The 12,228-nt window shown below is 43.7% G+C and overlaps 2 protein-coding genes across 2 annotated transcripts in view; one reads left to right on the top strand and one right to left on the bottom strand.

Moving 5' to 3' along the window:
- The first annotated feature begins 325 nt into the window (after window positions 1–325).
- The window catches only part of LOC146389516 (uncharacterized), a 79,948-nt gene continuing 68,045 nt past the window's right edge, over window positions 326–12,228 (top strand). The window contains exons 1-5 of the mRNA XM_084910501.1: window positions 326–519; window positions 2,316–2,661; window positions 2,802–2,923; window positions 5,268–5,594; window positions 11,355–11,681. Coding sequence (XP_084766627.1) covers window positions 483–519; window positions 2,316–2,661; window positions 2,802–2,923; window positions 5,268–5,594; window positions 11,355–11,681 — 1,159 coding nt within the window. The 5' untranslated portion in view covers window positions 326–482. The remainder of the gene's footprint in view (window positions 520–2,315; window positions 2,662–2,801; window positions 2,924–5,267; window positions 5,595–11,354; window positions 11,682–12,228) is intronic.
- On the bottom strand, window positions 6,239–9,337 carry LOC146389518 (uncharacterized). The gene is made up of 2 exons (XM_084909202.1): window positions 7,480–9,337; window positions 6,239–6,243 (listed from the first exon to the last, which is right to left on the bottom strand). The coding sequence occupies exons 1-2, from the start codon at window positions 9,335–9,337 to the stop codon at window positions 6,239–6,241; spliced, it is 1,863 nt and encodes a 620-aa protein (XP_084765328.1).

Here is a 12,228-nt window from a genome sequence, read left to right as displayed (position 1 = left end):
CAGCTGTTTGTGTTGGTGGAGGTCAAAGGTGTGATCAGTGTTTCCACAAAAACTCACAGGAGTCTGTGACATGTCATAAAAAGGTTCTGGCTCAGGCTGAAATCAACACATTACCACCACAAGCTTCATGTTGGTGTGTGTGTGCAGTGTGTAGCATCCATGCTAACATAAACTCACTGAAGCACCAAAGCTTCATGTTTCAGTTTTATTGTGCTCGATTCATAAAGTTGCTCTGGGCTGGTTGTAAATGATGGTCATGTGACAGGACTTTGAGCTTTCTGGGTGTTGCTGTCTCAGAAGTGATCTGTGGCCGGCCGGACTTCATTCCACAGATGTGCTTTAACAAAGTGTGAAGCTGAACTCTGAGCTGTGACAGTGTGAGCAGTGTGAGAGTGTCAGTAGATGATCAGCAGAGGAAAGTGAAGCTGCTGTGAGCTGATGTCCTGAAGGGCTTTTAAAGAGTCTCTGAGTTTGACAGGAACATGAAGATGTTTGTGGTGTTTGTGATCCTCCTGCACGGTAAGTACACCTTCCTCTCTCTGCTCTCATCATCAGCTTTTCTTTCATCTCTCTCTCTTTAATGTGTTGAAGTGCAGCAGGAGGAGATTTCCATCAAACACTGGATTCTGATTCAGATCAAACTAACAATCCAAAGCAGCAACTTTCAAATCACTGGATTCTTCTTGGTGGCTTTCAGATGAGCTCATGTTACAATCAGCTGCTGTGTGTGTTGTTGTGTAGCTGAAGCTCTGACTCACATTTCATATGTGACCAAAGGAAACTTGGTGCTGTGTGACACACTTTAGATTCTCTGCTGCTGCTTTGAACTCTTCAAACTAAAGAGCCAAACTGATGATTGACTGTGCAGCTCTGACATGGCACCAAATGTCCCTGTTATCAGCTGCTGGATGGACGTTATCAGAGCTTTTTAGTCCCACACGGATCACCAGGAGCTCCTCCTCTGTCTGCAAACAGGCTCAGCAGCTCTGATCATTGGAGTCAGCACAGAGTGTGGAGACATCTAGTGGTCGTGGAGAGAAGTGCATGTAACGTGTGTGTTGTGTTAATCAGCATGAGTAGTTAGGGGGACGTGCCTCCCTGTGCCTGATGGGAGTCCTTATAATTGCTGTGTGTTTCATTTCTAACACTGGTTTTACTGAAGAGCTTTCTGAGCTTCTTTCATTGATTCTGACCAACATACATGTTTGCTGTGGATCCACATCTGCTCTTACTGCTAATTTCATGAAGCTGTTTGAGTGGTGAGCAGTCAAAGAAGCAGGTCCTAACAGGGACATAGCAGGATATTCCTGCCTCTAAATGAGCTGTAACTGCATACATGAGCACAGCTGGTCTGCATGTAGTGAACACAAAGAGTCTGTGTGAGCTGAATTTACACCAGTCTGGTTGTGTTCCTGTTATTTTGGCTCTTTGACAAACTCAAATGTGTTTAAGCTTAAATGAAAGTGCACTTATAAAAATGCTGTAAAATCACAGTCCTGCTGATTTTCCTTTGGTGGACACCAAACATTTTTATCTGCAGGTGAAACTCTGCAGTGATCTGAGCGTGTGCTGCTCTCTGGCATCTCTCTGAGTAATGTTGAAATGCTTGATGTTCTTGTCTGTGGTCACGAGGATCTTATCTTCCATCCCTGCTTCTGTTTCCTGCTCACAAACCTGCATCCATCTCAGCGTCTAAACTCAAAATCAGCAGCAGCTTCTTAGCTGTCTCTGCCCTCATAGCCCTGATCTCAGGGACTCTTAGATCATTTCAGTATGTACATGGAAATCTGTCCTTGATGACATCGCCCCTTTGAAGGTGAAACATCAGAAATATAATGTCCTCCATGTCTCAGTGATCACAGCAGAGATATAAAAACACAAAGCAGAAGAGCTGAGAGGAACTGGGAGAAAGATGAACAACCACAGGGTTTTATTCCAGGTAATAAGACCTCCTGGATCCTGTCTGAGCTCATCTTTAGAGCAACTTCAAACTTCCCGTTTTTCAAACGTTGAAAAGTCTGCTGCTTCTCAGTTGATCCTACACATGAACAGCAGAAATATTTCCAGAAATCTCTCTCAAGTTTGTTTCCCACCGCACAGAAACAGCTCTGATCACAGTGATCAATCATTGATTGTTGCTGTTGGATCATTAACATTATTATTAGACTCTGGACTTCCTGCCTCTTCCTTTTTTATCTGTGAGTTGTTAAAATGTTGAATGTTTCTGTCGTTCTGTCTCCTGGTTTCTGTAAATGTGTCTAAACTTGATCTTTACCTCAAAGTGACTCATGGAGTCTCTGTCTGTGTGTCCTCAGTTTCCCAGCATGCCTCAGCTGTGGAGTCATATAAGGGGGCATCATTTGTAGTGCTGCCCTGTGAGTTTGACACTTTCAACCTAAGAAATGCCTCAGTGGTGTGGAGTCGCTCCGACCTCAGTCCTCCAACCATCCATCAGCGTCAGCTTCAAGGAGACGAACTGAAAGATCAAAACCAGCTTTACAGCGGCCGAACATCCATGAAGACTGATGCTCTGGAAACTGGAGACCTCAGCCTGACCCTGACCAACCTCCAACTGTCTGACAGCGCCACCTACACCTGCTCCGTTAGAGAACATGGACATAAAATGAGTAGGAGTGATATACAGCTACGGGTCAAAGGTCAGCAACAAACATCTGCTGTAGACACATCTGAAATCACTCAGATAAAACTTTATTATTTTAACACTGTCAGAATAACCATGTTGGCTCTTTGATTGAAGTATAGGCCTATTTATTAAATCCATTCATTTCATTTGGTCAGAGGTCTTCTTTGTGTTTCTCCACAGAACAGTTTCCATCTTGGGCCACAGCTCTCCTGGTTCTCCTGGTTGTTCTTGGGGTTTCTGGAGGTCTTTTATTTTATTTCCGGCACTATTTCATGTCAGGTGAGTGTCTCCTCCTACACTACCCATAATGCCGATGGTTAGCAGGTGTCCTCTGGTGGCTCCTTGACTGTGGCTCACACAAACTTGTTCCAGGAGCTGAAAGAGTTGAGAGTTACAAACAGCTGATACAGAGAGCTGAAGAGAAACTTCCAGGTTTGTTCCAGAAGTCAGAAAACCTCCTTCAGACTCAGTCATTGATCAGTGAAACAGCTCCACAACATGACTTTACTAAACAGTGTGTGTGCTTCACTGCATTGATCTGACACAGAGGCTGCATGTGTACTTTATTTATCCAGGTAAAAGTCTCATTGAGATTAAACTCTCTTTCTGAGAGAGACCAGCAGAGGGCAGTAGAAGTTACAACAAATACAACACACAGCAAAATAACAAGTAAAGAAACAAATACAATATTCCACACAGACAAGTGAACACAAACATGTGATTCATGTGAAATAACAGATCATTACAAGAGCGTCACACTGACTAAAAGAGCTGTTCTCTTATTTCTTTAAAAATGACTTAAACGGAAAATCTGTAGACATACAGAGATGGACATTTAGCATTGGCATACAGAGAACAGTCTATCCAGCAATAAAACATAAAGCAAAATAATGGACAGTATCCAACCCCTTTAGGTACAGGACGGGTGCTTTATAAAAGCAGATCACTCTAATCCATCCGAAAATGGAAACTTAGTTAAAATTTCAGCTTGGACACAAGCCTTTCAATTTGAGCTTTAAATGACCAATTCTGATCTATAATGATACCTAGATACTTATAAGATGTGACCATTTCATTTTCAGTCCCTTGAATGGTTTTGATCTTAGGAAACGTAGATAACAACTCTGTCATTTGAGAATAACATGAACTTGGATTTCTCTGCATTTAACACCAACATAAACAGAGTTAAATGGGACTGAACAACATCAAAGACAGACTTCAGAAATTCAAGTGTTTGTAAGACTGAAGGAGATAAAAATTATCACAGAGTTTATTTGTTTATAGAGAAAATATAAAGCAATACGGACACTGTGCTCTAGCTGATGAGTTAAAAAAAACAAACTTGCAGCATTTACAGATAGACCAATATTGTTTAGTCTGTTGACTAAAATGACAGGACACACTGTGTGTAAAATCTTCAATAAGTCGAGAAAAAGAGCAGCTTATCAATGATGTTCTTCACCACTTAAACAGCAGCAGTTATTGTGCCATGTTGTTTTCTGAATCCTGACTGATGTTGGGAAAGAGTTAAATTTTTCCCAAAATTCTTTAAGTTGTTCACTAATAAGTTTTTTTTGTTACCTTTTACTAAATGCACATTATTTAGATATGGGCCTGTAGTTATTATGACCTGAAGGATCGACTCTTTTCATCAAAGGGTGGGCATGGACAGATTTCCATATTTCAGCGATCTCACTGTTCAAAGGATAAAATTAAAAATATAAGCTTGTGTTTCTGCTATAACATCTGCAATCAGGTAAAAAAAAATAAATCAGGGTCAAGTTGATCTGATCCTGCAGATTTATTTGGATCCAACAGATTTAAGGTCTTGTGGACCTCCAGGAGACTCAGAGGAGAAGAGCTGAAGGCTTGAACCACAGACTGAGTTTACGTGGCTACAGATAGAGCCTCCTGTTCATTAAGCTGTTTGAACTCTGATTTAAAGATTCAAATATAGACCCTGAAGAAACAAAACATATAAAGCAGTTTAAAATGTCACATTTTTCAGAAAAGTACACAATTCTTTTTAAAGCAAAAGCTTGGCGGTTTCTGAGCTGTCTAAACATCAGCCAGTCTGTTCAAAGAAATTCTTAAAATCTCATTTAAAACCTTGATTTTGAGAGCTTCGGTTGTCTGACTGCAGCAGTCACACAGTGCTCACTAATATCATGTGAAAAAACACCAATATGCGTGTGTTAGTTATAGTTGTATACAGATCCAGGATCCATGTGATGAATTTAAAATTAGGAAATTAGAGGTCACCCAGGCCTTTATGTCTTTAAGACATGCCTGTAACTGATTTAACTTAATGAAATTGTTTATTGTGTTTTCTAAAATAATTACCTAAGAGAAGCTTGTAAACATAACTGAGCACAAAACTCAGTGGAACTTCATTACTAATTTTTATGTGTGAAAAAAACAACCAAAAACTGGAATCTAAACATTTAAACCACTCTGGTGTGTTTTTTTTTCTTTAATAATGTTCTATTCTTTGTAGTAAAATGTTGTGGTCTACACTGAGGTCTAACAGGACAAGCACAGACATAAGTCCTCTGTAACAGGTCATAAGGAGAACATTAGTAACCTTCACTACAGCTCATGTTGTGCTTTGTTGTCCTCTCAGTCCGCTGGGTGGGGGTGGATTCAGGGGTGGAGTCTGTCCAGCTGATCTGCAAAACCACAGTTTGTCTGCCTAAAGATGCTAAAGTGGAGTGGAAGGATGAAGACGACAGGAAGGTCCACGTGTATGAGAACGGCTCTGACCAGCCTGAAGAACAGGACCAGCGTTATAAAGGCCGAACAAACTTGAAGAGAAACTTACTGGAACCTGGAGACCTCAGTCTAACCCTGAAACACCCCACAGATGGAGACAACTCCACCTACACCTGCACCGTCTACAGCAGGGAGGGAAACATCCTGATGGAGAAACAAGTGGAACTGGAAGTCAGAGGTCAGTGCTGTAGATACAGGTCAAAGGTCAGAGGTCAGACTCATGATGGTGGTTCAGTCTCAGTGGGCTCCATCCAATAATGTTACAGTGTTAGCATGTCTGATGTTTGTGGCTGTTTTGATTTTTATTTGATTTCCACCCAAACTTTAAAGCTTCAGCAGATGAACTGTAGGAGCAAAGTTCATGTGTGAGACTTCATCTGAAAGGTAACATCTTCTAGTTTCTGAACATGTGTTTGTTTAGCAAGTGGCTAAAACACAGGCTAAGCTAAGTCAGCTCAAATCTCAGTAAAACCTTCTTTGGTCCTCATCTATAATCAGTCATATCTGAGTCACAATAACTAGAAGATGATTTCTAGCAGAAGTGTGAAAATCTCCACATCCTTTCTCCATGTTATCATCCAAAGCTGTGTGAAGTTTCAGAGCTCTGCAGCTAACAGAGACTTTCAGTTTGCTGCTCTCTTCCTCTGACAGCTCCATTCTTAGGGAGCGTTAGTTCTCTGTTTCACTTTATTCCACTTATTCAGTCTGATGTTCTCTGATCTGTTTCTCTTGTTTAGTGTCTTCAATGCTGCCAGTGCCTCTCTTTGCTTTAACCAACCTTTCTCTTTATTTCTGAGCTTTTTAAGGACTTTAACTGATGCATCAACCTTTGAAAATGGAAAGAAATCAGTCAGATTCAGAATCAGAATCAGAATCAGAATACTTTATTAATCCCTGGGGGAAATTATTTTTTGTTACAGTGCTCCATTATAAACCAACATTAAGACAAGACAGACAATATGCTAACTAAGAATAGTACAATATATACATATATATACATACATAAGTCACTCATAAATAAATAGCTGGAAAAGAAACGTGTAGTTGTAGCAGTAACCAGTGTGTTAAGTGGATGCGTTGTACAGGGAGCCACAGGCAGGAATGAGTTCCTGTGTCGTTCAGTGGTGCTTTTCGGTAATCTCAGTCTCTCACTGAACGTGCTCCTGTGACTGACCATCATGTCATGGAGTGGGTGGGAGGTGTTATCCAACATTGTCTTTATCTTGGACAACATCCGCCTCTCCGACACCACCTTGAGGGAGTCCAGCTCCATCCCCACAACATTACTGGCCTTAAGGATTAGTTTATTAAGTCTGTTGGCATCTGCGACCCTCAGCCTGCTCCCCCAGCATGCAACAGCATAGAGGATCGCACTGGCCACAACAGACTCATAGAACATCCTGAGCATTTTCTGGCAGATGTTGAAGGACCTCAGTTGCCTCAAAAAATAGAGACGACTCTGGCCCTTCCTGTAAAGTGCTGTGGTGTTTTTAGCCTAGTCCAGTTTATTGTCAATGTGTACTCCAAGGTATTTATAGTCCTCCACAATGTCAACACTGACCCCCTGGATTGAAACAGGGGTCAAGTGTTTCCTGGTCTTCCTGAAGTCCACGATCAGTTCCTTGGTCTTTGCCACGTTGAGCTGCAGATGATTCTGCTCACACCACGTGACAAAGGAGTCGACCACAGCCCGGTACTCTGTCTCATCATCCCTGCTGATGCATCCAACCACCGCAGAGTCATCAGAAAACTTCTGAAGATGGAGGTCTCTGTGCAGTGGCTGAAGTCTGTGGTGTAGAGGGTGAAGAGGAAGGGGGAGAGGACAGTCCCCTGTGGTGCCCCTGTGTTGCTGATCACCTTGTCAGACACACACTGTGGGAGACGCACATATTGTGGTCTTCCTGTCAGGTAATCAACAATCCAGGACACCAGAGAAGCATCCACCTGCATCGCTGCTAACTTATCACCCAGGAGGGTCGGCCTGATGGTATTGAAAGCACTAGAAAAGTCAAAAAACATGACCCTCACAGTGCTCGCCGGCTGGTCCAGATGGGTGTAGACACAATTGAGCAGGTAGATGATGGCGTCCTCAGTTCCGAGACGAGGCTGATAAGCGAAGTGAAGGGGATCCAGGTGTGGTCTTACTATGGGTCGCAGCTGGTCCAGGATGAGCCTTTCCAGGGTCTTCATGATGTGGGAGGTCAGTGCCACGGGCCTGTAATCCTGGGGGCCACTGGGACGTGGCGTCTTTGGTACAGGGACGAGGCATGATGTCTTCCACATCACTGGTACCCTCTGCAGACTCAGACTCAGCATAAACAGTTTATGAAAGACTCCACACAGCTGGGGGGCACAGGTCTTGAGGACGAGGGGACTCACTCCGTCTGGTCCAGCAGACTTGCCTGAGTGAAGTCTCCTCATTTGCATCTCAACCTGGTATTGAGTGAAGGTGATGGGTGGGGGAGGGGTGTCAGGAATCTCACAGGAGGCAACAGCGCCATGTGAAGAGAGAGGCTGGCACAGTGGAGTGGCTCTGGATTCCAGGCTGACTACAGGTGAGGTTGTGGGGGTGTGAGCAGACACTGTGGTGTCGAATCTATTGAAAAACAGATTCAACTCGTTAGCTCTGTTCTCACCTCCCTCAGCTCCCCTGCTGTTGGTTGGCCTGAATCCAGTGATGGTCTTCATGCCCCTCCACACCTCTCTCATGCTGTTCTGCTGGAGTTTCCACTCCAGCTTCCTCCTGTAATTGTCCTTAGCCTCTCTGATCTTGTCCTTTAGTAACACCTGGACCTTCCTCACCTCCTCTTTATTGCCCCCTCTGAAAGCCCTCTTCTTGTCGTTGAGGAGGGCTTTGATGTCCTTAGTCACCCACGGCTTGTTATTTGGGTAACAATGAACAGTCTGAGCTGGAACAATGGAGTCGGTGCAGAAAGTTATGTAGTCTGTGATACACTCAGTAAGCCCATTGATGTCTTCGGCGTGAGGCTCACAGAGTGTTTCCCAGTTGGTCACCTCGAAACAGCCCTGTAGTTCTGCTAAGGCCTCCTCTGACCACCTCCTAACAGTCCTCGTGGTCACAGGTTCCCTCCTCACAATTGGCACATAGCGGGGGGTGAGGTGAATCAGGTTATGATCTGACCTACCAAGTGGGGGGAGGGAGGAGGAGCTGTATGCATCCTTGACGTTAGCATACAGTAAGTCTAAAATTTTCTCTCCCCTGGTGGGACAGTCCACATATTGTCTGAATGTTGTTAGTGTATTGTCCAGTGATACATGGTTGAAGTCACCCGAGATCACAATAAAGGCACTCGGGTGCTGAGTCTGTAACCGGGCTATGGCAGAGTGGATAGTGTCACATGCAGCTGTGGGGTTAGCAGAGGGAGGAACATAAACAGCCACCAAGATGACGTGAGAGAATTCCCTGGGTAAATAATACGGCCTGAGTCCAACAGCACACAGTTCAATGTCCGGGCAACAAATCTTTTCTTTGATTGTTATGTTGGCAGGGTTACACCACCGGTTGTTAACTAAAACAGCAAGCCCACCTCCTTTCCGCTTACCGCTAGCGATGCTGTCCCTGTCCGCCCGAACAGTGTGGAAGCCTTCCACGGAAGCATTCTCGTCGGGAATGTCCTGGTGCATCCATGATTCGGTGAAACACATCAGGCTACACTCTCGGTATTCCCTCTGACTCCGTACCAGTGCTGAGAGCTCGTCGATTTTATTTGCCAACGATCGCACATTTCCCATTACGATAGACGGCAGACACGGTTTATACCTCCTCCTCGCTTCGAGCCTCCGCTGTCTAACCGTCTCCTTCTTTCTTCTCTTCTGTCCTTGACCTCTGCATCCCCGATGTGTTTTCCTCCAAATTTCAGCTGGTACTTCTGCGGGCCTGGCCAGCGAGTCGGCCGGCATCAGGGCGATCAGCTGATCTCTGGAGTAAACAGTCCGTGAGTGTAGGAGATGTGCCGCGGTCCCGTTCCTTGATAAAAGTAACAGTTCCACGGCCACCAGAAGAACAAAAACTCTCTCAATCCACATGATTGAGTAAAAGATAATAAACGGATGAAAATACAAGTCAGAAAAAAAAAGAATACTTAAGAAAAAAGAGCTAAACTAAGAGAAAAAGCAGGAGCGACTGTAACCGGCTGCACGCTGGTTGGCGCATGCGCACAGAAAGATTCATGGCTGCATCAAAGTGTCACATGTAGTTCTCCCACATCAGCTGGATTATATCTTTAGCAGCAAACAGCAGCTGATCCACAAATCTTTGTCTCTGTTAGTGATGTTCGATTCGTCAACATATCGTTCAATACTCGAGAATCACTTTACTGACTCGTGAATCATGATTCACAAGCCCAACTGACTCATCCCTGTTTCTGTTAGCAAACTAATTCGCTTAGTAGAAATATATCTAGCTTATAATTAAAATTGCGGGGGGGGGGGGGGAAATAACAGCCAGTTTCTTAACAAAAGCATTTCTGCTCTGAACTGGAAGAAAAAACCCTGAGTAGAAGCTCACATCAAGAAAATAGCTCCTCGGTTCACAGTAGCATCGCTCTGCTAACATGTTAACAACACATTTGAGCTACTCACCCCCTCCCTTCCTGTGTTGAATCGTAAGTGTAAGCAAATCACTCAGGACTCGCTCACCCCCTCCCTCCTGGCTCACAGCTTCTTCTTCTTCTTGGTTGGCAACCAATGTTAAGGCGCATTACCGCCCCCTGGCTCACAGCTCAGTGGACATTTAGATGAGAAAATATATATTTAACACATTTAAGGAAAATACTAATAAAATAAAAATAAACAAAATAAATGTTTATTAAGCAATTTTGATAGGAAATTGCTTAATTTTAGAAATGTTTTTGCTCTATAAAATAGTTGTTTTTTTTAGAATCATTCATCCTAGCAGTGAGATTTACATGAAAAGAGAAACAAATTAAGTTTGAGTGAAAATGTAAATTTTGTGCACTCTCTGGTCAACTGACTCAGTGAATCAAATGACTCAAAAAACCCGATTCACTTTGGTGAGTGACTCATTAAAACCTGATTCAGTAAAAAGAATCAAATTTACCATCACTAGTCTGTGTTAATAAAGTTGGATCAGTTCAAATAGTTTGTTGCTCTGCACTTGAAAGCAGCAGTTTTTCTAATGCACCACCTTCATGTTTCCTTCATATTTGAATCCCCCTGTAGATACTGACAGGTAACCATGTCACACAGAGCTCAAGCCTTTGAATCCAGCTGTGATTGTTGATTTTCTGTTGAATGGACTTTTTCAAATCCAGCTGTAGGCCTGTGTTTGTGAGCTCATTAACAGCTGTTTATTTAGAGATACGTGGTCCTCACAGGACAGCCACTACAAACATATGATTTTATAGAATATGATGCATTACTGCAGATTCAACACAATAGAAAGGATTTGAAATGAGCTCAGCCTTAAACATGTGCAGCAGTAATATTGATCCATAGACACTGATGGGAACATTTTTCTGCACAATAAGTACTTTGACTTTTCATACTTTATGTACAATTTGCCAGTACTGCAGTTTTGTGTGTAGTGAGGTGTTTTCATGGTGTTTTCTTGGTGCTTTTACTAAAGGAACGCTTCTATCAAATTCTTCCAAATGTTGTCAAACTGAGCTGTGTGATGAAGTGAGTGTGACAGAAACACTCAGACTGTGTTTCTCTGCTTCATCAAGTCAAATCTGGTCCTCAGAGACTGAATAAAGTCCTGTCCCACTAACAGCAGCTCCAACAGTCTGTTCACTGCTTTCTTCCTGTCAGTCTTCATCTTTCTGCTGCGTCTCCTCTTCACACTGACCACTTTCTATCTAACAGTGAGCTCCCAGTGAAGCAGCAGCATTCAGCCTGTTAGAGTCAACACAAATGTCTCCATCCAAGCTCATGTTGTGCTTTGTTGTCCTCTCAGTCCCCCAGGTGGAGGTGGATTCAGGGGTGGAGTCTGTCCAGCTGCCCTTCGACACCACACTTCACCTGCCTGAAGACGCTAAAGTGGAGTGGAAAGACATCATTAACAGGAAGGTCCACGTGTATAAGAACAGCTCTGACCAGCCTGAAGAACAGGACCAGGTTTACAGAGACCGAACGAAGATGAATGAAGACCTGCTGAAAACTGGAGACCTCAGTCTGACCCTGAAATACCCCACAGAGAGAGACACGGACACCTACACCTGCACCGTCTACAGCAGGGAGGGAAACATCCTGCTGAAGAAACAAGTGGAGCTTAAAGTCAGAGGTCAGTGCTGTAGATACAGGTCAAAGGTCAGAGGTCACGTAGGAGTTTATTCTCTGAAAGCTTTTAGTTTTTTTAGTCCAAATCAATGTAAATGTATAAATATCAATAGTTTTAAAGCTGCTGAGATCGTTCAAACACTTTGATCCAGTCATTTGGATGTTGTCAAATGTCAGGGTGGAGCAGCCATAAATATGAGGCTTTTATTGTGAAGTGAAAATGATGAGTGTGATGAAAAACTCTCCTTAGCTGGGAGAACACGAGGCTGCTGTGGGACTTCTATTTCTATTGGAGGCATTTTTGCCTTTATTATATAGGTGCAGAGAGTAGACAGGAAAGTGGGGAGAGAGTGAGGCTGAGGGACATATAGGCTGTGTGTGTGTGTGGGGGGGGGGGGGGCATCGTGGCTCAAGAGTTGGGAGTTCGCCTTGTAATCGGAAGGTTCGAGCCCTGGCTTGGACAGTCTCGGTCGTTGTGTCCTTGGGCAAGACACTTCACCCGTTGCCTACTGGTGGTGGTCAGAGGGCCCGGTGGCGCCAGTGTCCGGCAG

Source organism: Perissodus microlepis, chromosome 3 (genome assembly GCF_051167445.1).
Source record: "Perissodus microlepis isolate ML-2025 ecotype Zambia chromosome 3, ASM5116744v1, whole genome shotgun sequence".
In the NCBI taxonomy this organism is placed as follows: Eukaryota; Metazoa; Chordata; class Actinopteri; order Cichliformes; family Cichlidae; genus Perissodus; species Perissodus microlepis.
The sequence above is the reverse complement of the archived record's forward strand: the minus strand, read 5'-3'. Positions and strand labels throughout refer to the sequence as shown.